The sequence below is a fragment of the Vanellus vanellus genome, assembly GCF_965231255.1.
Source record: "Vanellus vanellus genome assembly, chromosome: 1".
Taxonomy (NCBI): domain Eukaryota; kingdom Metazoa; phylum Chordata; class Aves; order Charadriiformes; family Charadriidae; genus Vanellus; species Vanellus vanellus.
Genome location: NC_138905.1, coordinates 88,467,189 through 88,494,705, shown reverse-complemented (window position 1 = coordinate 88,494,705; position 27,517 = coordinate 88,467,189). Strand labels below are relative to the sequence as shown.

Below are 27,517 nucleotides of genomic sequence, written 5' to 3'. Positions count from 1 at the left end.
TTTGCCGGGGACAGGATGAAGATGATGTGGCTGTATGTGGTGCTCATCCCCACGCGGCACGTCCTTGCTGTGACCTGGCTGTAAGTATGCTTTGCATTTGTACCGTCTGGGTTGGAATGTCACCTGGGGCAGTGCTATCTCCCAAGAAAACAGGCAGATCTGTGAGAAAAGGGTGGAAGAAGAAACCTAGGGGACCCAAAGGCAGCACTTTAGGAGAGGCATTTCTGGGAGCATGAAGGGAGGTGGACGATGAAGCTGAGAGGCACAGACCAGGATGGGGAGCAGGAATGTCCAATTTGGCACAGACAAGAGGTGGCACATCCCCTTCCCTGCCCCGTTTCTGCTCTAAAATAAGGCTATAGAGGGCTAGCCCCGCGCAGACATGGCCCTGACTCTAGGCCATGTGCAACTGAATCTCTCCCCTGCCCCACAGGTACCTGGCCAAGCAGCCTTCTCTGCGGGCAGTCCTCCGGGACCCTGGGGGCTGCGAGGCTCTTATGGGGTTGGTAGAAGAGCAGGTCCGCATTTGCCGGCGGCAGGTGGAAGCCATGGAAGTGGTGAAGCGAGGTGCGGAGCTGGCTGTCGAGGAGTGCCAGCACCAGTTTCACTCTCGCCGGTGGAACTGCTCTACCCTGCAGGGGCTGCAGGTCTTCGGCAAGATCGCCGTCCAAGGTCAGCAAGAGGGAGCTAGCGCAGGCACCGATGGCATGCGGTCCCTTCAGTATGCCCATGGGACCCACTGACACATCACCCTTTCCTGGGCTAGTGCATGAGTGTCACACTGGGACAAGCCCCAGAGTGTCCAGTGCCTTCCTCCGCGTGCTGACAAAGCTGTCAACACAGAGCAAACTGAACCAAATGCATGTGCCGTTACAACTATTAATATTCTGGCTAAATTTCTTCCTCATTTGGCCAGGCCTGGCTTTTTGGTCCCATCTGGATCATTCTGGGTACCAGCTCTGCAGACTGATAGATCTTCTCCCCCACCCTGCCACCAGCCCAGCCCTTTGGAGTAGCAGCTCAAATCAAGACTTTTTCTCTGAAGCTGCAGTCCCTTTTTGTTGCAGGCCAGGGGAAAAGAATCTGCCTACACCCCCAAAACAGCATGGAAGAGATTTTGCATGTATTTGCATGGAAGGAGCTGTACAGGGAGCCATAAGCAGGGTCTGTCTGGCTCCTAGAGACAAGGTGGCAGGGTCCTCCCTGACAAACCTCTCCGCATGGTGGGAGCTCAGCCCCTGACGTCCCCCACCACGGCTCCCCTTTCACTTCCCTTGGGGGCTGCTGACTTCTCTCCTGCAACGGGACACCTGGCCCAGGAATTGAGGGTGCCAAATTCTGGCGCTGAGCCAGAATCACCCCGCAGAGCTGTCTCCTTTGCTGGTTCCAGGCCTGGAGAACTGCAGCATCCTAACAGAGATTTCTCCCGACCAGTCCCCGCCTGAATACACCCTTCCTGCATGCAGACACAACCTCTTTTCCCCCTGCTGTGTCCCACCAGTGCCTTTCCCCCTCCGCAGACCGGTGCCATTTCTTGCCCCGCTGCAGGCACACGGGAGTCTGCTTTCATCCATGCCATCTCTGCTGCCGGCGTGCCTTTGCTGTGACTCGTGCCTGCAGCCGCGGGGAGCTGGAGAAGTGTGGCTGTGACCGCAAGATACGAGGAGTCAGCCCCGAAGGTGAAGGAGGAGGCCAGTGGTGGGGAGAGAGGGTGGCAGAGGAGAGATCTATGGGAGAGACTCTCACCAGTGGAGGAAATATCTCCCTTCTCCACAGTCCTCTGCCTTCTGGGAGCTCCTCCCAGGGCTTCTCCTTCTTCAGCTCGTGGCTACTTTCCCTCTGCAGGTTTTCCAATGGTCGGGCTGCTCTGATAACTTGTCTTATGGGATTGCATTTTCTCAAGCCTTCGTAGACAACCCTGAGAGGAGCCGCGGCGTCTCCTCCAGCCGAGTGCTCATGAACCTGCACAACAATGAGGCTGGGAGGAAGGTAAGGGCAGGAACAAGGGCTGGGAAGCAAGCCCATCTTCAGGGGCTTCTCCCTGGCTAGGTGGAGCTCGGTCCAGCTCCCTTACCCAGAGGAGCGGTCCAGGGCAGATTTAAAGCTCCCAAAGCAGGTCTGTGTCCTGCTGCCTTTCCTCAGCCAGCACCATGCCACTCACACTGAGCTGGCTCCTCACCTGCACACAGCGGGGTCCCAGCCTCCCCTACCCACCTCTGCACAGAGTCCTTTTCCTCACAGAGCCCAGCCATGATTTACCTTCCTTGGCCTTTCTGCAAAGGAAATTAGTTTCTCCATTTTGCTCTGAAGAGCTTCTCTGCCCCTCCAGCCCCTCCTGAGCAAAGACACCGTCTTCTGAAGGGGCTGCTGTCAGGCCAGGTCCCTTGAACATCCTCTGCTCTGGGTGGATCTGTTCCCTCCCCACAGCTCCGTGGGTGGAGCAGGTCCCTGTGTCCCTCCCCTGCCCAGGGATTTCTCTTACAGACCCAAACCCAGCCCTGTTTCCCACAAAGTGGATCCCCTTGTCCTTTATTTTTGCCGGCTTAAAAAGCATTTTTTGCTCCTTTCCCCTTTCCTTTTTCCTTTCCTTTCCTTTCCTTTCCTTTCCTTTCCTTTCCTTTCCTTTCCTTTCCTTTCCTTTCCTTTCCTTTCCTTTCCTTTCCTTTCCTTCCCTTCCCTTCCCTTCCCTTCCCTTCCCTTCCCTTCCCTTCCCTTCCCTTCCCTTCCCTTCCCTTCCCTTCCCTTCCCTTCCCTTCCCTTCCCTTCCCTTCCCTTCCCTTCCCTTCCCTTCCCTTCCCTTCCCTTCCCTTCCCTTCCCTTCCCTTCCCTTCCCTTCCCTTCCCTTCCCTTCCCTTCCCTTCCCTTCCCTTCCCTTCCCTTCCCTTCCCTTCCCCGTTCCTGCCCTCCAGCCCCATGGGGAGGTATGTTGGGGAACGGTGGCTGCTGGGGGTCCTGCAGGCACGGGAGGTGTAGGGCAGGGTGTCCCAGGCCCAGCTTGCAGCTGCCTCCCGCTCCCCCAGGCTCTCCTGGCCCACATGAAGGTGGAGTGCAAGTGCCATGGTGTGTCAGGCTCCTGCGAGGTGCGCACGTGCTGGAAGGTCATGCCTCCCTTCCGCAAGGTGGGCAATGTCCTTAAGGAAAAGTTCGAGGGGGCGACGGAGGTTCGCTCCAAGCGTGTGGGTTCCCGCAAGCTCCTGGTGCCCAAGAGCTCTCACTTCAAGCCCTACACGGCTCATGACCTGGTCTACCTGTTGGCCAGCCCAGACTTCTGTGACCGGGACCCCCGGCGCGGGGTATTCGGCACTTCCGGCCGCCAGTGCAACCGGACATCCCCGGCGATGGATGGCTGCGAGCTCCTGTGCTGCGGCAGGGGCTTCCACACGGCCCAGGCAGAGGTGGTGGAGCGTTGCAGCTGCAAGTTTCACTGGTGCTGTTCCGTCAAGTGCAAGCAGTGCCGGCACCTGGTGGAGGTGCACAGCTGCCGCTGAGAGGGAACGCGGCATGGCGGTGGGAGGCTGCCGGGGTCACGCAAGGTGGCCAGGGAGAGGATGGCCTCGGGAGAGCCACGGGCAAGCAGGAGAAGGTGTCGGGGAGACACATAGCCTGAGAGGCAGCAGAGGAGATGTGGGTTTTTGCTGCCCTGCTGGAGAGCAGCCCCTTGCTCTGGGGGGTGCCACCTGCTCCTGCGTGCTCCCCACACAGCACCGTCTTGCCGGCCTCATTGGGCTTTTTGTGGTTTCAGTTGTTTTTCCAGACAGAAGGTTGGAGGACACAGGCCCCATAAACCCCTTAACTTTAGAAATAAATCAGCTGCAATGGAAAGCAAAGTGGATGTCAGCTCCTTCCTCACATGCTGCATTTGGGACCTGGAGGGTACGTGGCTCTGCTCCCTCCCGTGGGCTGGGAGGGGACAAGGCCATGTGGGAGTCCTCGTGCTCAGGGGACACATGGGCTGCAGTGAGTGAGAAACACCAGGGGGGAGTGGGGACCCACCTTGGACATGAGAGGGGTCACTGAGGGGCGTAATAGAGTGGCGGCATCAGAGACAACTGAGCAAATCAATTTTATAAGTCAAACAGGCTCTTTATGAAATAAGACTCATCCTTGGGAGAGACTGGCACAGGCCCTTCAGGGGCAGGGAGGCAAGAGATGGCCGGGGATTTTAGACCAGGATGCTTGGGCCAGTGGCTCTAAATCCAGGTTCCCAGGGCTGATGCCTTCTCCGATGCTCAGCTGCATCTTTGTCTGGAGAAAACTTCTTCAGGGGGAGTTCCAGCAGGTGCCACAGTGAAAGACTGTTGAGTGAGGCTCCCCTCCTAGTCTACCACTGCTGATGGTGCAGAGCAGGTGCTCGGAGGGGGAGATCTGGCCATGATGAGCTGACTGGCCAGCAAGGGTTCTTGGAAGAGTTGTTCAAATCTATCCAGGCTCTCTGCCCTGCCACAACCCCAGAAAGCCTGCTCTGGAGCCCTGCACTTCCCCTGCATACCCCGCTACCGGGCATCACCCCTTGGTGAGGCTGAGGAACCTCTGGTGCCAAAGCCTCACCTCCTCCTCTCCCTCCTTCTCACTCAGCACCCGATACGTCTCATTTCTGTGGCAGCCATGGCGAGACACCTGCAAGGAGAGCATATCATAGGACTGATACCATTGCTCATCCTTCCCCCAGGGAAAGAGGAACCCCATGATGGATGGCATCTGGAGGCTGGGATGATGGGGGCACCAGAGGGAAGAGGGGAGAACCAGCTGGGAAGCGGGAGGGAGAGGATAATAGATGAAGTGTGTGTTTCCTAAGATATGGGCTAGTCCTCTGCCCTGCTCTGGTGTTTCTGGGTTTTGTTACCACCTAGGAAGCACCAAATAGATGGTGGAGACCCTCCCCTGCAGAGATATACAGGGATACCCCAACGGGTGGGAGGTTCCCCACGGTTCCTCTGTCTCAACATTAGTGGCTGACTCTGCTGCCATCTCTTACAGCATCTGTGCAAATCCCACTGCCTCAATTACATGCCAGCTGTGCTCAGGTCACTATTTGTCACCCTCCCAAACACACCCAAGTGTGTCCTACTGGAGGGACAAGCAGTGGGCCAGTGAGTCCTGCAGAGACTTGGGGCTGGTTGTGGAGGGAGCAGCCACAGAGAAGGCTGTGTAAAGGGCAGTGCAGGCTGCTTCTCACCTTCTGGTTGTAGAGGCTCTGCTGCAGGCACTGGTGGCTCTTGAACGCACAGTAGCTGGGGTGCTGAACTCCACCTGAGTCGCAGATCTGGGGAGATGGGAATGAAGGCCACAGAAAGAAAAGGAAAAAGAAGGCTGGGAGCACCCACTGGACACCCACCTGGCTCGGGGCATCTCCGTCTTGGAAGGCGGAGTACTCTGCCTTCAGCCAGAGGGTCACACGAGGGTCCTCACAGCCATGGGTGGCTATCCGGCTGCACCAGTACTCCGCCCTCAGCCCTCGGAAAACATTCATGCCATAGTACTCTGAGGTCTCTGGGGAGCTGGTCTGCAAAGAGGTGGGATAAAGAGAGCCGTGCTTCTATCCCCCCTTCCCCACCACCCAGTCCAGGCTCATCCTCCGAGGCCAGCTGGAGATGCAGCACGCTCCGTACCTTGTTGCCTGCGGCCTGGTACTGGGCTGAGATCTGAGGGTTGATGTAGGTGGTGAAGTTGCCTGTCTCACAGCGAACACGGTTCAGGTTTTTGATGTTCTGACACTGCTCCCTCTTCAGCGAGCAGAAAGCGCAGTTAGGGCACGGGTTCATGTGACGCCGCCCGAGGCTGTCACACACCTAGGGTGGATGCAGGGGGGAGGTCAGGGGGGAAAAAAGGAGACTGAGGATCTCCCATATCCCTTTCTTGGGGCTTGCCTCCCTGGTCACCCAGGTCAGCTTCTCCCAGGAGGTGGAACCTGAAAGGACAGTGCTGACGGGCTCTGGCCACTGGAGCATTGTGGTCAGCACTGCAGGGAGGGCACACAGTGGGGGTCAAAGGTGGACATCAGCATCTTTACCGAATCTCCAAACCCAAGGACTCTTTCTTCCATCTCCTTCCAGGCCTGGGTGACCACTAATGAGAGACAGTTTCCTTCCAGCATTGCATAGCACAGGATTATCACTGCCTCATCCTTCTTCAGGGCTAAAAGGCTGACAGAGAAAGGGATGGAGAAAGTCAACTCTTGTCTCTTGTCACAAGCTTAAGAGATGGACCTTTAGTTAAAAAATGAAGGGGGGAAAACCAACCCCAAAGCACAGCAAAAATCCTTTCGCAAAGAAACCCTGGACTCTTGGCCAAACTGCACGGAGGAACGAGAGTGTCTGCAGAGCCCGTACGTGCCTGTGTAACACGGAGGCCATGGGTTGCAGGCTGGGTGTGCGCATTTGGGAGCACGAGAGAGGACTGGACGAGGATCACAGCTTGAGGAACTTTCCCAGGGGCTGTGCAACATCTGCTGCCTAGTTTTGTCCATCCGAGTGCACAGCAAGGAGGTGTTTGTTAGAGGTCTGCTGAGTCTTGACCATGGGGCAGCCCCACTTGGGTCTGGAGTATAGAACTTACTAAGCCTCCCTCCTGCTTGCACCAATGTATTTGACGGAAGGGAAAAAATTGGTAACAAAGAATTAACTGTTCATCCAAACCAACATGGGAAGCTAAAGGTAGAATATTTAAGGACAGTGGGACAAAGACAATAGGAATATTTTACATCTCAGGAACAGAAGAAGTTTTATACATGGTACAGAATTTTTATTAGACAGGGATGGTATGAATTATCAGCAATGATGCAGAAGAGGTAAAAATGCTCATTAAATTTTTGTCTTCTGTGTCTGGAAACAAAATCAATGATAAAATAAACAAACTTTGATCCAGCAGAAAGTAAGAAAAGATAAGAGCAGTAATTGCTTATGTCAAAATGCTCTTAAAATCCATGCATGGGCTAACCTGTATGGACAAGTTTTCCCAAGAATAGCTGAAACTTCTTGAAGACCTTCAGATTAGCCTTAAAATATAAAAAAAAGAGGTGGAGAATCTGGAGGAAGGTCATGAAGATGAGATTTCCTAAGGCCTCGAAAACTTTAACCTGGAGCAAGAAACTGAAGAACCTTTACTTAGCTGAGCAAAGGCTCTACTGGGTGGCCACTCAGTCAGCCTGTATTTTACCAAGATGAGGATCAGCTGGAGGGCCCTCTTCATCAGCAGATGGAAGAGTGATGACTTTTGGTGATTAAAATTTGGGGTGAGATCCCCAGAAATTAGCTGCATGTTCCTGCCACAAAGGGTATTTAGCATGGGAGCAGTTGATGGGGATGGTTTCTCCACAGCTTGGAGACTTCAAAAAGGTATCCCAAACTTCTGTTAGGAGAAGGGTCTGTAGCTCAGCCACACAATACTGTTTTTTCTTCAGGGCTCACTAGACATAGCTCTATGTCTGCGCTGAGCAGGAGGGCCAGCATGAGCAATCAGAGCACTTGCCAAGCCTGAAGGATAAAAGAGATCGATCTCCCCGCCATTAGGCTCTTGCAATTGTGTGGTGTGTGACGAAATCAAGCTGTAAGGAGTGACTGGTGTTCACAGATCCATGGACAGGTGAGAGGTGTACACTGCATGCGGAGGAACACGCAGATGCTTGCTCTGGGTTTGGGTGTGCACTCACACAGGATGTTCACGTGGGTGAAAAATAGGAAGACGTTTTGTGTACCTCCTTAACAGATCCCTGGTCCCTGCCACACACCGTGGATGAAGGAGCTCTCGTGCTCTGCACTTGCAGCGGGCCAGAAACAAGTGGTCTTGTACCCAAACAGTTCACACTAGCCAGCAGCACGTGAGCATGTCAGGATCTCTGAAGGCATCTGTCTCACTTAGATACTACAAAAGAACCTGGAAAATTTTAGTCACAGAAAATATGACTGCCAAATTTTTTTTAAAGACATTACAGTCAAACTTGTTTTTTCACAGTGCAGCAGATACTGCTCTAGTCTGCATCGAGGCAAGCAAAGGTGTTCCTTCAACACACCATCCTGTGGACAGACTGCAAAGGGTATTCTGTGAATGTGAACATGTGAACAACTTACCGTGATGCCAACCCACAGCACATTAACCACATCCACTGAAAAAACGAAGTCAGCTGAAAACCTGTAAATCAATTGCACTGCGATGCTCCACAACCTGGTCAGAGGTTTGTGGAGGGAAGGGCTGAGTTCAGAGAGGACAAAAGAATGCAAACTGAGGACAGCGGTGACAGATACCAACTCATTCAGGCAAAGCTGGAAAGAATTAAAATGTGCCAGTAAAAAAAGAGAAACAAAGCCCACCTATCCTGCAGAGAGCACTTCCAGAACCTGAAAGACCCTTTATGTCCACTCCTCCGTCTCACAGCTCCACATGATCCTTTTTTTTTTTCCCTCTGTAAACATGCAGACCATTTAGGATACCAAGAAGAATGGGAAATTTTAAATTTAGAGCAAAAAGTTTGTGCTCGTCCCACTTGAAAATCTTGTCTGAGGTTGTTCAATTCCACCTTCTCAGCATTTTTCTGTGACTGGGAGCTGGACATCGCTGAGAGACAAACCAGTGACAGCCCCCAAGGCACACCTACCATTTCTCTTCTGTACAGGGTTGCTCTTTATGTGGGGTTTACCTAACACTGACAATTCCTCTCTTAAGCAGTCATAGCCCAGGAGAACAAGTGTTCGGTCCACTTTCCTGATAAATCTGTGACAGCTGAAGGAAGTCCCTGCCACCACTCAGATGCTTAACTGCTTAGGCACAGTTTGATCTTCACCTTCAAGATTTGGTAAACTGGCTGGGTCATCTTGGTGGGACTCACAAATTTCAATTAATGACCCTAATATTATTGTCCAAACTTATTTGAAAGAATTTATCCATAAATATGTCATTATTGGCTATTGTTCCACTACTTGCTTGTTATTCTAGTGGCACATTGTGATTTGATTGCTTCTTCATCACACCAGGATGATCAAGCCAGTAAAGGGAGAGGCACATTAACAGTCATTAAAAATGATATGAATAGCTCTGGTGTTTTCATCACCGAGGTAGAAAAAGGAAGAAAAATGTCCAGCTTGCTGTACTTTTTTCAAAAATAACAAATAAATAACAACCTGAGACTTAGAAAGCAACTGCTAATAAATAGGTTTGACAGCCTTTGCTTTCTGCAACACATGTACTGGTCCAGCAAGTGCAGCTTGAATAAGATGCAAATAGAGGATTACAGGCAAAAGGGGCAGTAAAAAGGAACTCAGCTCCAGTCTTTTCTAAAAAGAGTCCTTCCATAAGTAGCTCATAAGCAGTGATAAAACATCTGCTGAGTGGTGATGACCTACTTGTTCAGAACAAATGCAAAGTCAGATGTGGGTAGGAGCCTCTGCTGCATGGCAAACTTCAGATTCATAGACCATATTCGATATGATCGGCTCACACAGATCAGAAAGCCTCACATCCCTGCGCACCATCTACCGACGCTTTGCTGTTGGCCATATGTGCAGATGCACATGAACTGTGTCCATAACTTCCGCTCATCCACCCAGGAAACTGAGTTGTGCCATCAGCCTGAGGTTACCAAGAAATTCTGTTGCACCCTCTGTCACATCCATTTCCTCCTCTATCTCTGCTCTCCATCTCTGCTGAGAGGCTTTCTGGCCTCACGTTTGCAAATTTATGATTCGGTTTACCGCCTCTGGGTGAGCGAGATACATCACCTCTGGGTGAGTGAGATGTCACCTCCAAGTGACATCTAGTTCCTGACAGTAGCTGAGAAGTGTCAGGGGAAAGGGTCCCACCCCGCATCACCAGACCCAGGGGACAGGTCCTGGGCTCCTCCCACGCTTGCAGCCACCCAAAATCCACGATGCTGTGGCACTAGGTGCACCCGAGGGCTGTCCCTGGTTCCTCTCCCAGTGATTCCCAGTGCCCTGGCACTGCTGTTTGGCCTATCCAACCACTCTCCCACTGCTTTGTGTCCCATCACAGAGGCACTGCAGGAGAATGGTACAGACCCGGCACAGCACTGCTGATGGTTCCCTTGCACTCAGCGACTCACTGCTGAGCTGTAAGCAGATGTGCAGAAGTTTCCCCATGCGCCAGGGAAACTGATAGGTCTGTCCAAAGTGATTTCCTAATGCGAATCCCTCCCCAGCTTAGTACCTCTGCAGGTTAATGTTCCAAATGCTGCCCTGGAAAAAGCCTGACACGTGCTGGGAAGCAATGTTTCAAAGGGAATGTAAGAAAACATAACTGAGAAGAGTCTGCGGGCCATGATCAGTAGTTGCTCAAAGGCAAAAAGAAAAAAACTTCAGATAAAAGCCTATCTTGCGTTAGCATCTCAAGATGTGGGGTGACACACATAAAGCCTACTTCAGTGGTGTCGCTGAAGAGGGCTGATGAACAACATCCAGCTCTCTCTCAATGTAATGACAAGGATTTGGGCCATTAACTTTCAGCTGCCGAACCTCCCCGATATTGGCTGGCTGTGTGAGGTGGGGTGAGTACCTGAGGCAAGCAGAAAAGAAGATAAGGAGCAAAAAGCAGCTTTCCAGCACTTTGTAACTTCTGATTGTTGCTGCAGGAAAATAAACCAGTAAGGAAAAAGCCATTCTTAACAGCTTCAGAAAGAAAAAGAGACCCTGGCTTGCATGTCAAGAAGGTTGGTACCTGGCTAGGTACCTGATAGATCAAACGCAGCTGGTAGCCCAACACAGGAGCCATGGGGAGAACAGGAACATAACACCTGCCCCAGGGCCAGGGGGCACAAAGCATGGGAAAATTTGTATTTTGTAAATTCATCTCTCCTGTTGACCTGCACGATATTGCAGCCTTTTACCTCTGCCCTCCCCCCGGGACACTGAGAGCCCCCTGCTCTGAGTTTCCCAAAAGCCTGGGAGCACTTGGACTTCTTCTAGCCTGGTGGCGAGAAGACAACCTGCTTTGTCATGACTCCCCTTTCACAGTTAGCCATGCACGGTAGTAATAAGGAGACATTAAATTGCATCCCTGCCTTACTGAACGGACAAAAGATACCTCTACATCATTCCCAAGACACTGATAGCTCCTGCAAGCAGCTGAGACGTGTTAGGGGAACAGGTCCCATCCTGCACCACAAGACCCAGGGTAAAAAATAAGTAAGTGCTAACGGGTGATGATGGTTCAAAGAGAGTGTTGGGTTTGTTTCTTTTTTTTTTTTTTTTTTTTTTCTGGTGACAGTATTTTTAACAAAGGGTCTGGTCTTAAAATCAAAGCCACTGGGCATGAAGTACGTAAGCACACCAAGGACTGTTTGGAGGGGTAAAGCAGGAGCAGGAGGGTCCAGCCTCCTGGGTAAGCCGGGCTCACGCGAACCACGAGCATCCACACGCGAATACCAACAGGACGGCCTCTGTATCTGGGACAGCCGTGGCGCTGAAAGGGATGTAGGGGTCATAGCCGACAAACAGCGCAACAGCGGGAAGCCCTGGGAAAAAGGGCAAATGCAATTCTTGTGTGCAAACAGAAGGGAAGGGAAGGGAAGGGAAGGGAAGGGAAGGGAAGGGAAGGGAAGGGAAGGGAAGGGAAGGGAAGGGAAGGGAAGGGAAGGGAAGGGAAGGGAAGGGAAGGGAAGGGAAGGGAAGGGAAGGGAAGGGAAGGGAAGGGAAGGGAAGGGAAGGGAAGGGAAGGGAAGGGAAGGGAAGGGAAGGGAAGGGAAGGGAAGGGAAGGGAAGGGAAGGGAAGGGAGGTGAATCTCCTTCTGCGTACCCGACTGCTGAAACCCATTGCTGAATGGTGCACGCAGAGCGGGAGGGTGTGGGTTTTTAAAGGGACACTAAATGTTGCCACAGAAAATGAGTTGTGCAGGATTTATAACATGAGAGCTATGGAGCTTACTGCAAGGCCAAAGCATGGCATATATATAACTTTGAGGAGAGGAAATACTGGGAAATAAATAGCTCTTTAATCAAGGGGGCAGAAAGCACAATAAGGACTAAAAATTGAAAATAAATGCAATAAGAGGCACTTTTTTTTGCCCTATAATGATTCACTGCCAGCAGAGACCACAGAAGTGTGCTGCCAATTCTTCTCCTTGTTGTTTTGCTACCATCACCATGCCTCTCTCTAAAGGTCACCTTCATCAGGTGCCATGAAGGCTGGTAGAGCTACCAGAGTGGCTGCCACAACCATGGGTGAGCGAGAAGGGATGGATGTCCCTGGGGTCATAAGACCCCAGGGAAGACACGCAGCCCTGAGTTCAGTGCTCGTCACAACTGTGCACAACTTGTGTTGAACCAGACACTGAATGGCACCTGTGCGCACAGACCAGTCCCACCCAGCACTGCTCCTCTTGCTGGAATGGAAATGCCTCAGAGCATTTTGCCCTTTTTTAGGTCATGCTTTGAAGTCCCTTTGAGAGGAGGCAGGATGTGGAGAGCAGCAAAGCCGACAGGCACGGTCTCTCTCGCCTTTTTATCCTCGCTTGAGTTTAAGCTTTGCTTAGCGTGATTGATGGGGCTCGGCTGCCAGGTTACAGACACACAGTCAGCATTAGCGTCTTTGAGAAACTCTGCAGCAGAGTAGCGAGTGTCATCTACAATCACAGCAGTGCCTCAATAATCCCAATGTAACTAAATCAGAGCAAGGCTCAACTTCAGAGGCAGGGAAAACTAACATATCCTCAGTGAAACATGATTTTGCCTTCGAGTACATAACACCAGGAAAAATTTGCTGGGCAGTAAAAGCCTCCTACAATATTAGGAAGGAAGATGACAGAAGTTACAGCCTTGCAAGAGAACATTTACAGCTTTAACAACACGTTGCAATTCATTTTTACATGCAGAAGTGGGATCTCTGGTTCAACTGTAGAAATAGGCGGCGTTTTTAATAAAAAACACAGATGTGCAATCGTGCACAAAACCTGTGTGCTTACAGGAACATGACTAGTCAGCAACAGAGCGAAACCAAAATGACTTCTCCATGAAAACCACATCTAGATAGCTTTTTTTTTTTTTTTTCTCTTGGCAAACAAAGTAATCATCTTTGCATCTCAGTCAAAGCAAGTGGTTCTCAGCCACAAAGTATTAAAGGACCAAAAAGTAAATTTGAGTAAAAATGTGTGATCTTTTTGCAGGTCTTTTCTGGCTCACCAGCCTGAGCTGCCTGAGCACTGAGGCAAGTGGATCAGCAGATCAGCTGAGAAGAGCTCAAGATGCTCAACAAGCTCCTAAACCATCCCTTGGCCAGAGGAACCAAGAAGGGCATGTAAAAGGGCTGCAGTCAGCTGGACTGTCGCAGGGCCCCATGCCGAACTGGCAGGCAGCGGCTTTCAAAGACAGAATGGGGAACCAGAAACCCCCTCAGGAAGTGCAATCCACAGATCCAGAGCACAGAGAGGTGCACGTGCTTGAGGAGAAGTAGTGGTCCTGCACAGCCAGGAGCAAGGCTCTGTGCTCCCGGCTCCGTTTCCTCACCTGGGGCTGCTTTTGCTCTGCCTGGGTGAGGATGGAGCACTCCTCGGAGCGCTCCTCAGGTCAGACTGTTTTAAGAAACATCTGCTTCACCTTGTGTGCAGAGAGGCGAGGAGCACAGAGAGAAACACGTCTACTCCAGCATCCCAAGGACCCATGTTGGCAAGGAAGCTATTTTCTGCAGGTCATCCAGACTCCCAGGAGACGTGAGTTGGGAGGAGGATGTGCGCTGAGGTGATTGCACACTGCAAATGGCCACAGTATGGGGATACAGGTGCACAGGAGAAAGCCCTGCCTGCAGCTAAGGCCCAGCCAAAATGCATGTTGCTCAGGACACAAGGGCAGTACCGTTGGCAGGTGCCAGCACTGCTGGGCTACCCTCTCTCTGCTTACTCTGTGCTGGATCAAGGGGTGTCTGAGCGGCTCCCTGGGTACACTCCTGCTCCGTATGGGATGGCATGTCCCAGAAAACCTACCTATACTCACGAGCTGCTCAGGGCAGGGGTATGGATGCTGTTAGGGCATGAGGACAGCCCTGCACGAGTGGCGTGCGGTACTCTACCTGGTGGGGACACAGGTCTTCCCCTCACCTGCCACGGGGGGCCGTTTCCTGCACCCCCTCCTCGGCGCTGTCTGACGCATCCCCTGAGTTTGACTTGGCGCTGGAGTCCGGAGAAGAGCCCTTGGTGCCCAGGGAGGTCTCCAAGGAGAGGGCCAAGTGGATCAGTTGCCAGATGCTGCTCTGCAGGCGTTGCTCCCAGGTTTGCTCCACCTGGGAAGGGGATCCCAGCCCGGGAGGTGAAGGGGCAGGGGCAGCCGGGACCGGCAGGGTGGGTGGGAGCACAGGCAGCCCCCTATCCTGCAGGGGTCTTGGCATCCCTGACATGGCTGGGGGGAGATTCCTTGGAAGCAGTTTCTGACTTGACAGTGCGTAGGAGTACTTCAGGAAAGTGTCCACGCTGTCGCGCAGCAGGGCAGAGAGAGAAGCTTGCCCTGGAGCCGGGGAGAGAGCGGGATTTGGGGGCTGAGGGCACCTTCCTGAGGCCAGACAGAAAGATGCTGGGGGGGAAGAGTAGCTACAGGAGATCAGCAGGTGAGCAGGGGCGCCCAGCACAGCTCCATGCAGCCATACCTTCTTCTGTAGGGAAGCTTTCGTCCGTTGCCCAGGAGCCCACAGCGTGGGGTCGCTCCGTCAGGAGGTTTTTTGGAGGAGACAACCTCAGGCACGGGATTCGCTGAGTGGAGCAAGAAACACAAGCCCTCCTGTGTTATCTTCCCTTCCTCCTCACCCCTTCCATCTCCCAAGAGATATTCCCCCTCCCTGTGCCCCCATCCCGAATCCCGCTCCCCACCTTGGCGTAGAACTGGCGTTTGAAGCAGCGGTACTGGGTGAACTGGCAGAAGGTCTGAAACCAGGGCGCCTCCGGGAAGTCAGAGCAGACCGGCCCTGGAGAGGGGTGAGAGGGAGATGGGGGACAGGGGCAGGCCACAGGTTTAGGCATCTGCCCCCTTGGCCTGGGCACAACAGGAGATGGGGACCTCTGGGATGGCTGTTTTCAGAGCGGCTCGTGGTCGCAGGGAAAGTCAAAGCTGTCTGCCCCCAAGTGGAGATCACAGCCTTGTGCTGTTACCGCTTCCCAACCCAGGTGCAACAGGCACTTTCCCTCCAAACCACCCTGGGTTTCATTTTGTACCTCTGCCCCTTTTTGCATTTATCTTCCCTTTTACAGAGACTCAAACCTCCTATTTCCAGGATCTGATAAGGTCTCTGTTATTAGTCCTTGAAGGTTTATTTGTTTGTTTTTTTAAAAAAGGCAAGTAGTGATGTGATGGGTTAAAAAGATGATCAGACCAGGCCTGGGAACACCGGAGTAGACAACCTCTTCAGGGCAAAATAGTTTGACAGCGAAAAAAACCAGCTTTGGCACAGATAAAATTTCCCACAGGCTCTCTTTGTTGGTCTCTTGATTTTCAACATGGCTCAGCTCTCCCACAGCCTGTTGAACGCTGATGGCAATGGCCTGACGCTGAGCAGCTTGCCTCCTTTAACACTGATTCCCATGTCCTCTTTTCTTTCAGCTCATCTGCCCTATGGAAATGTCTCTCTTTGAATCCTCTGACCTTCCTGCCAAGAGGAGCCCTTCCCAGCACCAGCTGCTTAGTTTAATCGATACGATCTTTTGCCTCTTTCCTCTGCTCCTCCTGTCCATGTGTTTGCTGCAAACAGCCACAGCTTCTGCTGAGTGTCAGGAAGCCACCCTCTTGGGCTTTGTGGCCAACTCCACCTGCAGAAGCTCCCAGCACGGGGAGGGCAATTAATTAACACTAAAGGATGGAGCCAGCCAAGATATTTGCCTACACTCATCCAGAAACATCCTCCTGACTCTCGTCTTCCACAACAAAGAGCGCTGAAAGGTTACTTGTAGGCTTCCCTGGTTTAAGACATAAGGTAACTGCTTTCCTTAGCGCTACACCTAAAGAGGCACAATTAATGCTCATGAATATTTGGACTTAGACAGGACAGCCATTCACCTGCGAGGACAGAAAAGACAAAACATTTGAGGGCCCCTGCTCTGCCACATTCACTCGACCTCTCAGCCTGGCCACAACATGTGCCAAAATAGCCCCAAAACTGGAAGAAAAGAAACACAGCGGCAAATAAAGCCTGGCAGATGGGTCTGTTAGGCTGAGGAATGGAAGAAAAGAAGGCAAGGAGGACATCCTGCAAAATTGTCCCATTTCCTGGCATTCGTGGATGCTCCTGCTCTTGGCAAGCTGGGCCTCCAAAGGCAGCAGCAGTGGGAGCGTGGCTGGACATGCCAAAGAGCAGCGCCAGGGTGATGAGCATCACCGGGAGAGGAACCAGGGACAGCCCATGGCTGCACCTAACATCGCGGCATCGTGGATTGCAGGTGCCTGCAAGTGAGGGAGGAGCCCAGGATCCATCCCTGGGCCTGGTGATGTGGGGTGGGACCTGCTCCCCTGACACAGCTGCAGAAACAAGCAAGAAATAGTTGCCCTCAAGCTGCAGTCCAAATAAGCACTCTTGGCTGATCATTCAGTTCATTGACGTTCATAGCTAAATATAAAGACATATTTTTAATGAGAAAATTGTTCTTTTTTTTTTTTTCTCTGAAGAAAAATACAACAGAAGTAGTCCCAAGTTTTTCAGCTGCACAGATATAATTACGCCACTTAAATTCTCTGATGCAGGGGTGCAGGGAAAGTATGACTGCAGAGATTTAAAGGGTGCTGTTGCTATGGCGCTTTCTGAACTGGGATGTTTCTTGGCTCCTGAAATGTTAAACACTTAAAAAAGCAGCTTATCAGCTCAAGCTTTCTTAAAGGCCCATGAGAGCCCGTGAGCCAAGCTTCTGCATTAAACTCCAGATCAAGCTGGAAGGAGCCAGTCAGGTTGTAAGATCAACTGTTGGGAAGAGATGATGAGCTTCAGTGAGTTTCAGAAAACTGTGGCCAGTTTTTTTTTTTCCCCTGCCACTCCACCAACAGAGATGGGGAGAAACTGAAGACCTCAGTGAAGGGCCGCTGAAATGGCTGTGGCTTTCAGCCTGTGACCCCTGAAGAAAGGCTGGGGCAGCTGTGCTTGTTCAGCTGGGTGAAGAGATGGGGATGTGAGATAACAGCAGCACGGGGACCTGAAGGAAAGCTACAAGATGACAAAGTCAAACTCTTTTGGTGGTGCCAGACAACACAAGAGGGAAAAAACCCTACCGATTCCTGCTTGGACTGGCCATTAGGAGAAGTTATTTTGTCCAGGAAAGAGGTGCAGCACTGGAAAGGGTGCCCAGAGAGGCCACAAAACCAAACTCCCTCGCACGAAGACACAATGCTGTAGTGCCGGGAGTGTCCTGCTCCAAGCCGAACTTTGGACTAGAGACCCCAAAACGAGCCACCCCACCACCATTCCCACCATCCTGCAGCATTTCAGGGCAGAGAAACAGCCGGCACTGCTCCAGCTGAGGTGATGCCCGCCTCTGCCCTTTGGAGGAGGGGTGATGCCTCTACCTTCGGGGACCCGGCCATGGTTCTCCTCCTTGTCCAGCTGCAGGATGGTGGGGCTGAGGCAGCCATGTGCCTGGCGCAGCTGGCAGGACACATCCGCCTTCCAGGGGGGGTGCAGGCTGGAGAAGAAGAACTTGTACTCCCTGTCTGACAGGGGACTGCCTGGAGTGGGAGGCACTGGTAAAGCCACAGAGGACATCAGCAAGGTCAGCATCCCTGGAGGAAAAGGCAGAGTGAGACTAACCCTCCTTAATGGAGGCAAGCGGTGGGTGGAAACAAAAGACCGGCTGGCGGGGTGGCCCACTTCTGGCTGCTGGTGTTGGGCAGGGCGCTGGGACAAGCTGGCGTGAGGTCTCCCTCCATCACCCCTGCTTGCAAGGCCCCAGGGGAACCAGGAACCCAGGGGAAAAAGGTGGAAAAGGAATGAAAGAGCAGGAAAAAAAGAGGGGGAAAACAAACAAAAAAAAAAACAGAGGAAAAAAAGAGAAAAAAGAAAAAAGGAAGATAAGAAGAAATAAAAAAGAATAAAGAAAAAAGAGAAAAAAGGAAAAAGGAAAAGAAGAAAAAATAAAGGAAAAGAACAAAATATAAAAAAAAAAAGAAAAAGAAGGAAGAAATAAAAAAAATCAGAAGTAGGATTTTTTTTTGTGGGTTGGGTGGTAGTTGTTTTGGCTTGGTTTGGTTTTGGGGAGGGATTTTTCAGTCATTTGGTCTTTTGTTGTTTGTTTTTTTTTTCCCCACCAAACCCTATCCTGACCTCCCTGGCAGGCCCTGCTGCCCACCCCTGAGAGCTGCCCCCTCCACCATGCCAGGGGCTGTGTCCTTCCATGGGGACATCCCTCCATCCCATCCTTTCCCTCCTCCTCCAGCTGGGTCCCCTCCTCTCCTGCCTCCCCCATGCTCGGCAACCTCTACCGTGGCCGTGGGAGGGTGTTGGGGACAGGTGACACTCACCCATCAGGCAGGGCAACCTCGCCATGTCTCTCCTAGTCCCCAGCACGGTAGCCCTGGCAGTAGCGGAATGAGAAGGGGACGGCATCATAGTTGGGGTGACGGGGACATGAGGGCACACGCTGCTCCTTGCACTGGCTGATGGCTGCCAGGGGGAGCAGCGGAAGGGAACCTGTGTGCCTGTGGGGGTGTGGGGGGAGGACAGGCACCCCACGAGGAAAGGAAAGGAGAAGCCAGGGGACATGGGGACAAGGCAAGATGGAGGAGCGGGAGCCAAGCTGGGAGCTTCCCCCTCTGCTCGGGGACACGGTGGTGGCTGGCAACAACCTGCAACAGCGTTTGAGGCCTGGCCAGGCTACCGCCCAGGCTGAGGGTACACCAAGAGTGGTACCTTTGGGGTACCTTGCCCCCCCCAAAGTGTTTTGTGCTCTTCTGCAGGCGAAAGGGGACAAAAATCTGTTCCAGCTGGGCAGGATTGGGACGCACCCCATTGCTCCTTGGGGAGCATCCCTGCACCACCTTGCTTTGGGATGCGGTGGGAAGCTGGATTGATCTCTCTGAGGCAGCCATGCCACCACCTTCTGAACCTCCAGTGAGCCACGGGAGCTGGTCTTTGCCCTGAGTGCCGCGCCCTGCACCTTAAAGCCTTCCCAGACAAAAAGGGGGGGATGGTGCCGGCGAAAGAGGCCTGGGACCACCAGCACAGGGCTGCCCAGGGCCCCACAGGGCTGATTTTGAGGGATACCCACACCCGTGTGCCCGTGCCCGGCTCTCACTGCAGAGACCGAAGCGCAGGGGCCACAGACACAGCATCCCACCAGTGCACCCCCGTGGAGAAGCAGCTGACACGGCGCTCCCCACGGCCGGGCACTTACTTTTCTGACGCGAGAGGGAAAGACGCAACCGTAACCAGCAGCTGTCGGGGCGGCTGGAGAGAAAATGTTTGGCACAGCAGCTCCAAGAACTGCAGCCGTAAGCAAAATGTGGGCCGGCATAGCAGCTTTGTGTGTGTCTCCCCCTCCCCCCCAAACACCCCCCATCCTCAGCCCGGCTGCGGCGTGACACCCTTGCAGAGCCGAAGAAGAGCCGCAGGCAAAAGCGGGCAAAGTTTTCAACCAGTGTGGCTTCTCTGGCAAATCCCGGGAGATTCCAGCGGCACCGCTGTACGCAATGGCTGCGGAGAGTGCTGGGGCTGCGGGGCTGACACATCGCCTGAGCGGCCGCGCAGGCTGTCGAGGTAAAAGCTCGGATCGCTGCAGCCGTGCAGTCCATTAAAAAGGTGTCTGGCAACAGCACGTAGCTCTGCGGGTCCTTTTGCAGGAGACAAGCTGTGGTTCGCTCTGAGATGCCTTGTTGTGACGTTCCTGAGAAGCTTGAAGCCTGTACATTTAACAACAGCGGTGAATTTTAGGATGTTTTTGCTGCTCCTTAGAAATACAGTGAGCAGGAGACACCTTTCCAGCGGGCTCTTGCCACTCATGTTAAAACAGGCAACACTGCTGGGGCTTGCAAATTTTAGGCATTTCCTAGTCTTCCATGGCTTAGCTTGAGGCGCGTGGCTCATTAGCTGATTTTAGACACCTCCAGGGCCTTCAGCTCCCCAGTTGTGTTAAATCCCCTCTGCTCCCCCATAACAACAGAGCCCAGGCTGATTTCTGTTGTCCTGACTTGAGAGGCTTCCCAGGGGAACTCCATGCTGACCTCAGTGGCTGATGAAAACGCGTGACCTAGGGAAGCGCACCGACGTGGCATGTCACACGCTGTTATTAATGTCTGGCAGGTGCTGGCTACACGGCCTGTGTCCACATGTGCCAGCAAGAGATTTATGGCGTATGGAAACGAGACACAAGAATGAACGGACCAGAGTCCCTAGACATACACTGAGAACTCAAGCACAAGGCAGAAGATGAAGGAGATGTCAAAGAAGTCATCCTTGGTTGATGCTCTAGTAGCAATGCCTGTGGGGAGCTACTGCATATTTGGAAAGAGGGCGGTTAGTGATGCGAGGACAGCTTGGCTACTGAGCACTTCTTGTGCACTGTGGCATACTCCGGATTTGGTTCAGGTTGTCAAATTCCTTCAGGGAAGTCTTACGGTCCACAAGTGCGTGGAGAAGCCAGCTACGCTGTGGCATGCACTTGGCTGGGTTGGGAGACAGCGAGTGCAGGAGAAACTGCTGTGCTGTTCAGGGTAGGTCTGTGCCAGCTGGCTGTGTGGCATTCCTGTTGTAAGGTCCTGCAGAAAAGAAGTCATCTTTGGGAGAGGGGTGGGGACAGGAGGAACAGTCCTGTTCTGACAGGACACATCAATGCAGCAAGTTGGGGGAATGACTACTCCCTACTGTAGCATCAAGCAAACGCAGTGGTTGGTAACACGCAAGACAGAGGTGATGTTAATTCCAGCATTTTCTGATTTCTGAGGGTTAACTTGGCACCTGTAAGGCTGTACGACCGATGAGCGCATTACAAGCTGTGTAATTCATGCACCAAAGCACATTTGCAGACTTGTTTTCAGACCCAACACAAAATGGCATTTCCTGCAGACGGCGTTGCTGCGCCAGCCAGAGCTCGGCAAGCTGATGTCGAAAGCCGTAACCCCCAGGCCTACAGTATGCCTGATCCCAGCAGCAGGAACGCACAGCAGCAGGATTACAACTCGCTGCCGTCAGAAAGAAAGGAGCTGCATTTTCCATGTTGTTATCTGATTGCTGTGACGATTCTGAGCTTTGGAGGGGCCTGTTTGGTTTGTGAGGGACCACTCTTTGGCAGACAAGCATTCCAAGTCATAGAGTCACACAATGGTTTAGGTTGGAAGGGACTTTGAACATCATTTAGTTCCAACCCCCCTGCAGTGGGCAGGGACACCTCCCACTAGACCAGGTTGCTCAAAGCCTCATCCAGCCTGGCCTTAAACACCTCCAGGGATGGGGCCTCCACAACTTCTCTGGGCAACCTGTTCCAGTGCCTCACCACCCTCATAGTGAAAAATTTCTTCCCAATATTTAATCTAAACCTGCCGTCTTCCAGTTTGAAGCCATTCCCCCTCATCCTATCACTACGTGCCCTAGTAAAATATCCTTCCCCAGCTCTCCTGTGGGCCCCTTTAGGTCACTTCAAGTCACTCTTCTTGTTGTCTTCAATACCTCATCTTTTACTCAGCATTTTCCACTCTGCATGTTCTGTCACAAACTCCACCAACAGCAGCAACATCTGAAAACCTCTTGAAAACCCCAGGACCGTGGCTCACAGACCCTCCTTCCTCTGCTGCAAGGCCTATGTTGCCCCTTCTTTCATCAGACTGACAGAAAGCATCACAGGATCAAAGGGAGCACCCCAAAATATCACCATCCTGGACACGACGTGCTGATCCAATCCCCCAACCCTTTGTTTCCCCTCTACCGTGTGCAGGTGCATGGCGTACGGCGCACAGCCCCGCAGCCCAGGACAGCGAAGGGCGGTGACTGGAGGTGGCACATAGAGCCAGAAGAGTCTGACCTCGCCGTAGCCGCGTGGTGCCAAGGCAGGACTGGGCTCTCGTGAGCAAAGAACCAGTGGGGAATGGGGGACTGCGGAGCCAGGTCACAGAGCTGTGCAGCATAGCGTAGCACGCCGGCCTAGCTTGACAAGAGAGAAGCACACTCAGGCACACTGAGCGCTTATAACCAAAGAAAAAGGAATGATGGCCGATGTTTTTTAAACCGTGTGAGCTCTGTGAGTTAAATTCGGAAGGGGAGGGAGGAAAAGGGTGTCTGATCAGCTCAAGAAACTCATGAAGAAGGAGGCTACAAAGATTAGGTGTGAATTCCAGACTTAGTGCCTTGTTGAGCAGCATCCCTAGAAAGCATGTGTCCTAAGTAATTTGAAATGTAAGCAGGGATGGCAGAAAAACGTTTCCAAAACCACCTGTTATGGGGAAAATAAGTGATTTCAGAAAGGAAACCCTGGTAAAAATACCGGAATCTGTTCTCTCATGTTAGATGGAGTGAAAAAAATCAGAGTACTGGTACAGCCTTAGTGGTGCTGCTAACTGCAATATCTTTGTATATCAATATGTTTCTAGAAAATAAATCCTAGGCTTTTTGCTTATGGAGGAGGTTATGAGGAATTCTGCTTCCGCAGCTGTTGGGGCAGACTAAGGAAGGGGACAACAGAGCCCCTGAGACACACCAGGTTATGTATTCTTTCCAGAACATCAAAGGAAAGGGAAAACTGTGATACCCTCTTTTATTAAAACATACACCTAAGAGAAAAGCAACACTGTGAATGGGAATGGGAAGAGGGTTCAAAGCTCATCACAGTTCTACCTTGTCCCTTCCACAGATGTCAACATTCAACAGCAATGGCTCCAGCTGTCCCTGGGGTCTCCTCTCTCCTTGCCCACCAGGCTCACTGTCTTGCTACATCCCAGTTCCCAGGGTTTTGCTTTTGTCTCAGCAACCAGCAATCAGCAAAAGGCTGAGGGACTTGGGTCTTTTTAGTCTAGAGAAAAGAAGATTGAGGGGGGATCTTATCGATACTTATAAATACTTAAAGGGAGGGTGCCAGGTAGATGGGACCAGTCTTTTTTCAGTGGTGCCCAGTGATAGGACAAGAGGTAACAGGCACAAACTTGAACATAGGAAGTTCCATCTCAACATGAGGAGGGACTTCTTTACTTTGAGGGTGGCAGAGCCCTGGGACAGGCTGCCCAGAGAGGTGGTGGAGTCTCTCACTTTGGAGACATTCAAAACCCGCCTGGACGCTGTTCTGTGCAACTGCTGTAGGTGACCCTGCTCTGGCAGGGGGGTTGGACTAGACGATCTCCAGAGGTCCCTTCCAACCCTGACCATTCTGTGATTCAGCAGCTCCCAGGAACTCAGGCTTGCGGAGGTGCCCTTGCTGCACGCTGGCAGCAGCTCTGTTGGTGACGCTGCCGTCTCACGTGAGGGCGCAGCATCAAGCAAGAGCACGTTTGCTCTGTTCACATAAGGGGCCGGATAGTACAGAGGAGCCTCCCTGCTAAAACAGCACTGGCATCAACAACCCCCTGCCCATTGTACGTCTGATCTCCCCTCCCCATGCCCCTGTGCACTGGTCCTGTCTGTATGCACAGCAGAGGTCCTACTGGTGACCATAAAGTCACAAGCAAAACCAGCTTCAGAGCCAGAGCTCAGCCGCCTACCCACAAATCAAACATCTTGGTGGGGGACGCTCAAGGAGAGGTGAAAGTTGGGAATAGTGTTAGTCTGAGATGTGGGACAACGAAGCTGCTGACTGAGACAGCAGTTCCTACTCCAGCACCTACAGGATGGGGATTTGGATGTCCTCCAGTGCTGCATCTGGAGGATGTGGAGGTGCATCTCAGGAGTGTGCTAGGGCTGCCAAAATCAGGTGCTATCTGGTACTAACAGAAGAGCGGCCAGCCCAGCCAAGAAGCCATCAGAGCCGTTGCACAGCAGCCAAGTAAAGGTCCTCTTCCATTTCAGCTCTAGGTCTTCCACAGAGCAGTAATTACTCCAAGAGCCCAACGCTGAACACCTTTATCCTGGCAGCTACGGCCCTGTGGGAAGGGATGTGGGTACCAGCCCACTCGGAGCAGGGCTGAGATCTCCGTCTCCACAGACAAAAGCATTAGAGAGTGTGCCGATTTAAATCAAAATGATATGAATTGCTTACTTTAATCACAGGTTAAATAATCTTCATTCTGCAGTTGTACTTTATCTTGGTAGGTTTACTGTCACTGGCTGAGAGCTATGCGAACATGCTGATAAATATAGACTTTACATTAAAATTGGCATTCATTTTAACTTGGTGGATATGTTAATCTATTCACATTTATACAAGCACTGTACAGTTATAACACGCATTAATTCAGATACTTAATTTACATTTTATTTTGTTAGGAAATAGTGAAGGAAGCATTTTTCACTTGTCATTTAGAAAATGGAGTATTTAATTGATTGCAAAAACAGCATTTAAAAATGGATTCTTGAATTAATAATACAACCTAAAACAGACCGGATTCATAAAAGCCTGCGTGAATTAACTGCTCTAGTCTCTTTTGGCGGGCTGGTTTAGTGCTAGAACAACACGATCTAACCACAAAGGTAGCTTTAGTGTGAGCAGGGGCTTGGACTACAGAGCTCCAGAGAGGTCTCTTCCCACCTAAATCTTTCCGTGGTAACTATATGAGTTCTTCCAATGACTGGATCCTCCAGGCTTTCGGAATGAGGAAATCTAGCGGTCTCACACTTTTTTTTCCTTGCTTGTTGTCGGCGTGTAAAAAAATAATTCAAGCCTTTTCTCCTCCCAGCCTGGTTTTCAGCTTTGAATGAGTTGTTCCTTCAATGGCGGTGACCCAAAGCACTGAAATTAAATTGTACATATGCAAAAGCAGACGGAAACAGACAACTTGCTGAGTGTTTTTTTACACTAGGCTTTAGGAGCTTAAGGTTTGCCTGTTCTTAAGACTTGGGCAAAAATGTCTTTTTTAAATTAAGACTTAAATTTCTTTTATGTATTCAGAAGAATAGACATGAATTAGCATAAATTAATCAAGATGTTTGACTATTTTTATAAACGAAATGCATTTTATTGTATCAAAACAGCTATGTTTCTTCCGATACTGTAACTACTAGGCAACAGAGTTGGAGAAACTTCCTCCAGTTGTCTTTGGAAAGAAAGATAGGACATTTTGTTTCCTTCTATTAGTCTTTAACTCTCTTAATGCTGCAGTCTTCCTTGCCTACCGCCGCTGCTTTCAAGTGGTCAGGGATCGCACGCTCCCCAGGCGTTGCAACTCAGCTTGTCAACAACATCCCCACAGTTTGTCCTCGTGGTTCACATGGCAGGGAAGAAGTGGAGCCATGGCTGATTATACAAAGGACAATAGCTCAGAAACTGTAAAACCAGCCAGGTCTGCTTCGTGCAGGGCCCTCGGTCTAAGCTCGCTCAGAAGTTTGGATAATCACGCTACGTTAAACGATCTACCAACGGGCGTGTGGTAAGCGCCCAGCGTGCCTTGCCCTGCTCCAGGAGAAATGGAACATCAGCGCTCCTCTTACCAGTTCGCACAAGACTGTTCACCGTGGCTGCATTGTACTCTGGGCTCTGTCACCTCAACATCCTGCTGTGCTTTGGCTGAAGCTTCACTTAGCCAAGTGAATGACTAGATACTCTTCCAATCCCTCCGCTCTGGGACTTGGAGGAGGTGCCTCCCATTTCTCTGCAGATGTCAGAGGGCAGCAATCCTGCTGTCACCTGTAACTACCACTTCCCAACCACGTGTATCTGCCTATCTGCAGTGAAAAACATCCTGGGAGGACCTGCTCTTATTTTCAGCCAGTATAAGCAAGTTATCTCTTGGGATTGTTTTTCTTCTCCACTGCCGACTTCAGATGTCCGGACTGATTCAGCCAGCAATTGAATTGGGCCTTCAGATCTTCAGCAACATCACTTTTCACCTGGAGCCATGCAACTGCTGCTTCTTATCCCAGCTTGTTCTGCTGCAGAGCATCTTGCTACCCAGCACATACCTGACCTGATTTAGGACCGGCAGCATCCCTGCTTTGAAGAGGAAGCTGGACCAGATGCCCTCCAGGGGTACCTTCCAATCAGCGTTTTTAAGTTATATATATTTTTATGCATTAATCGTCTCACAAGAATTCATCCCCAATAATCTAAACGAATACCACCGAAACACACTCTGCAATTGAGCCTTAAAATAGTCTGCTGAAGCACAGAAGCCTTACACAACTTTTTCAACAGACAGTACTAGACTGCCCACCGCGTGGCTCCGAGGGTATAGTTAGGTAAATAATACCTTAAGAGTGCTTAACAAAAGGCTGAATGTTGCTGAGCTACGGGGCTAGTTTGATCGCTTGCTGTGTTTGTAACAGATGAAGAAGGTGGTCCCACTGGTGGAAGGCGACGGTCGTGGCCGGGACAGCTTCTGTGCACATCCCGCAGCGGACGACACGGCAGCAGCAGAGCCCCGGGGATAGGACCTTGCTGAGCGCACCTGCTCACTGGAAAGGGGAATACTGTGCTGAAGAGCCTCATCAGCCACCCTTGCCAGGCTACCTAGGAACGATGCCCACAGCTGGGGCAATCACAGCTGGGCAAGATAAACTGGTCACTGGGGTGCACGACCAATTATTATTGATAAATGGGCTTAAAGAGGCTGGCAAAAGTCTTCCCTCTTGTCGTGCTGCACTGCTCCAGCTTCCTGAAACTCAGACTTGAGTTGTCTCATCAACTTGGTTATTTCTAATCACTCTAAAAGGGCAATTTCTCCAGCTCCATTTTAGAAAGTGTTTATGTCGCACTGACAGCTGTTCCAGGAAATCTGCAAGCTAGGCAGTTCTTTAAAGGAGTTCACAATTACTTTAACTTAGTGTATTCCCTTTTTAGGCACTTCAAGTCTAGGTGAAGTAAACTTTTCAGATCCTATTACCACTACAGTGATAGAGGTGATCTTTAAAAAAAAATCAAGTAATTTTTGACTGACCTTTTTTTGCTACTCAAATCGGACAAATTGATTTTATTTTGTTGACCTGGATTTCTTCCTTGTTTTAAAGAGAAGCAATTTACTCGTCTGCTGTTTCAGTATTTCACATCTGGACTGCTACGGCAGCCTTCTTGACATCCTTAAGGACCAGCACAGAGCTGGCTCTTTTCCAGCCTTGTAGGCTTTCTCCAGCAGCCCAGAGCCTGACAGAGAGAAGCAGACCACAGACGCCTTCGGGTGGCTCTCACAGGACGACAAACACCATTTACTGAAGACTGCTGATCAAAAAAGCCTTCGCCCCAATAGATGCTATTTAAAATCCTCCTTACTGTTTGCCTAGGAAGTACATCATCCCCATATGACACCAGCACCAACACAGACTAAATATTTACAGAACACTTCCCTCTCCTCTCATTACAAACAATTCTGCTATCTGCAGTTGGTAATGGACATGTGCCATGTTCAATTATATCAAAAACAAAAGGCATTCTAAAAAAAGCTGCTTATGTTTCTAGCCTTGTCACTTACAGGCTTTGTTCCCACTGGCTTCATTTTTGTACTTTGTAATTTCTAGCTTCTGTTGATTTGATTATTTCCCCCCTTTGGGGATTAAA

The 27,517-nt window shown here is 51.3% G+C and overlaps 2 protein-coding genes across 2 annotated transcripts; one reads left to right on the top strand and one right to left on the bottom strand.

Moving 5' to 3' along the window:
• Positions 1 to 36: 36 nt before the first annotated feature.
• Positions 37 to 3,488, top strand: LOC309675307 (protein Wnt-4a-like; the record flags this gene model as incomplete). The annotated part of the gene is given in 7 exon segments (XM_082487592.1): positions 37 to 80; positions 434 to 672; positions 1,549 to 1,590; positions 1,593 to 1,679; positions 1,846 to 1,847; positions 1,849 to 1,989; positions 3,021 to 3,488. Coding segments are annotated over 6 exon segments (915 nt in total). The 5' UTR covers positions 37 to 80; positions 434 to 497.
• Positions 3,489 to 4,503: 1,015 nt separating this feature from the next.
• Positions 4,504 to 18,444, bottom strand: ACRBP (acrosin binding protein; the record flags this gene model as incomplete). The annotated part of the gene is made up of 10 exons (XM_082485179.1): positions 4,504 to 4,617; positions 5,177 to 5,263; positions 5,336 to 5,503; positions 5,610 to 5,789; positions 6,011 to 6,143; positions 14,033 to 14,435; positions 14,575 to 14,677; positions 14,795 to 14,889; positions 17,469 to 17,642; positions 18,420 to 18,444. The coding sequence occupies 10 exons, from the start codon at positions 18,442 to 18,444 to the stop codon at positions 4,504 to 4,506; spliced, it is 1,482 nt and encodes a 493-aa protein (XP_082341305.1).
• Between the last annotated feature and the right edge of the window lie 9,073 nt (positions 18,445 to 27,517).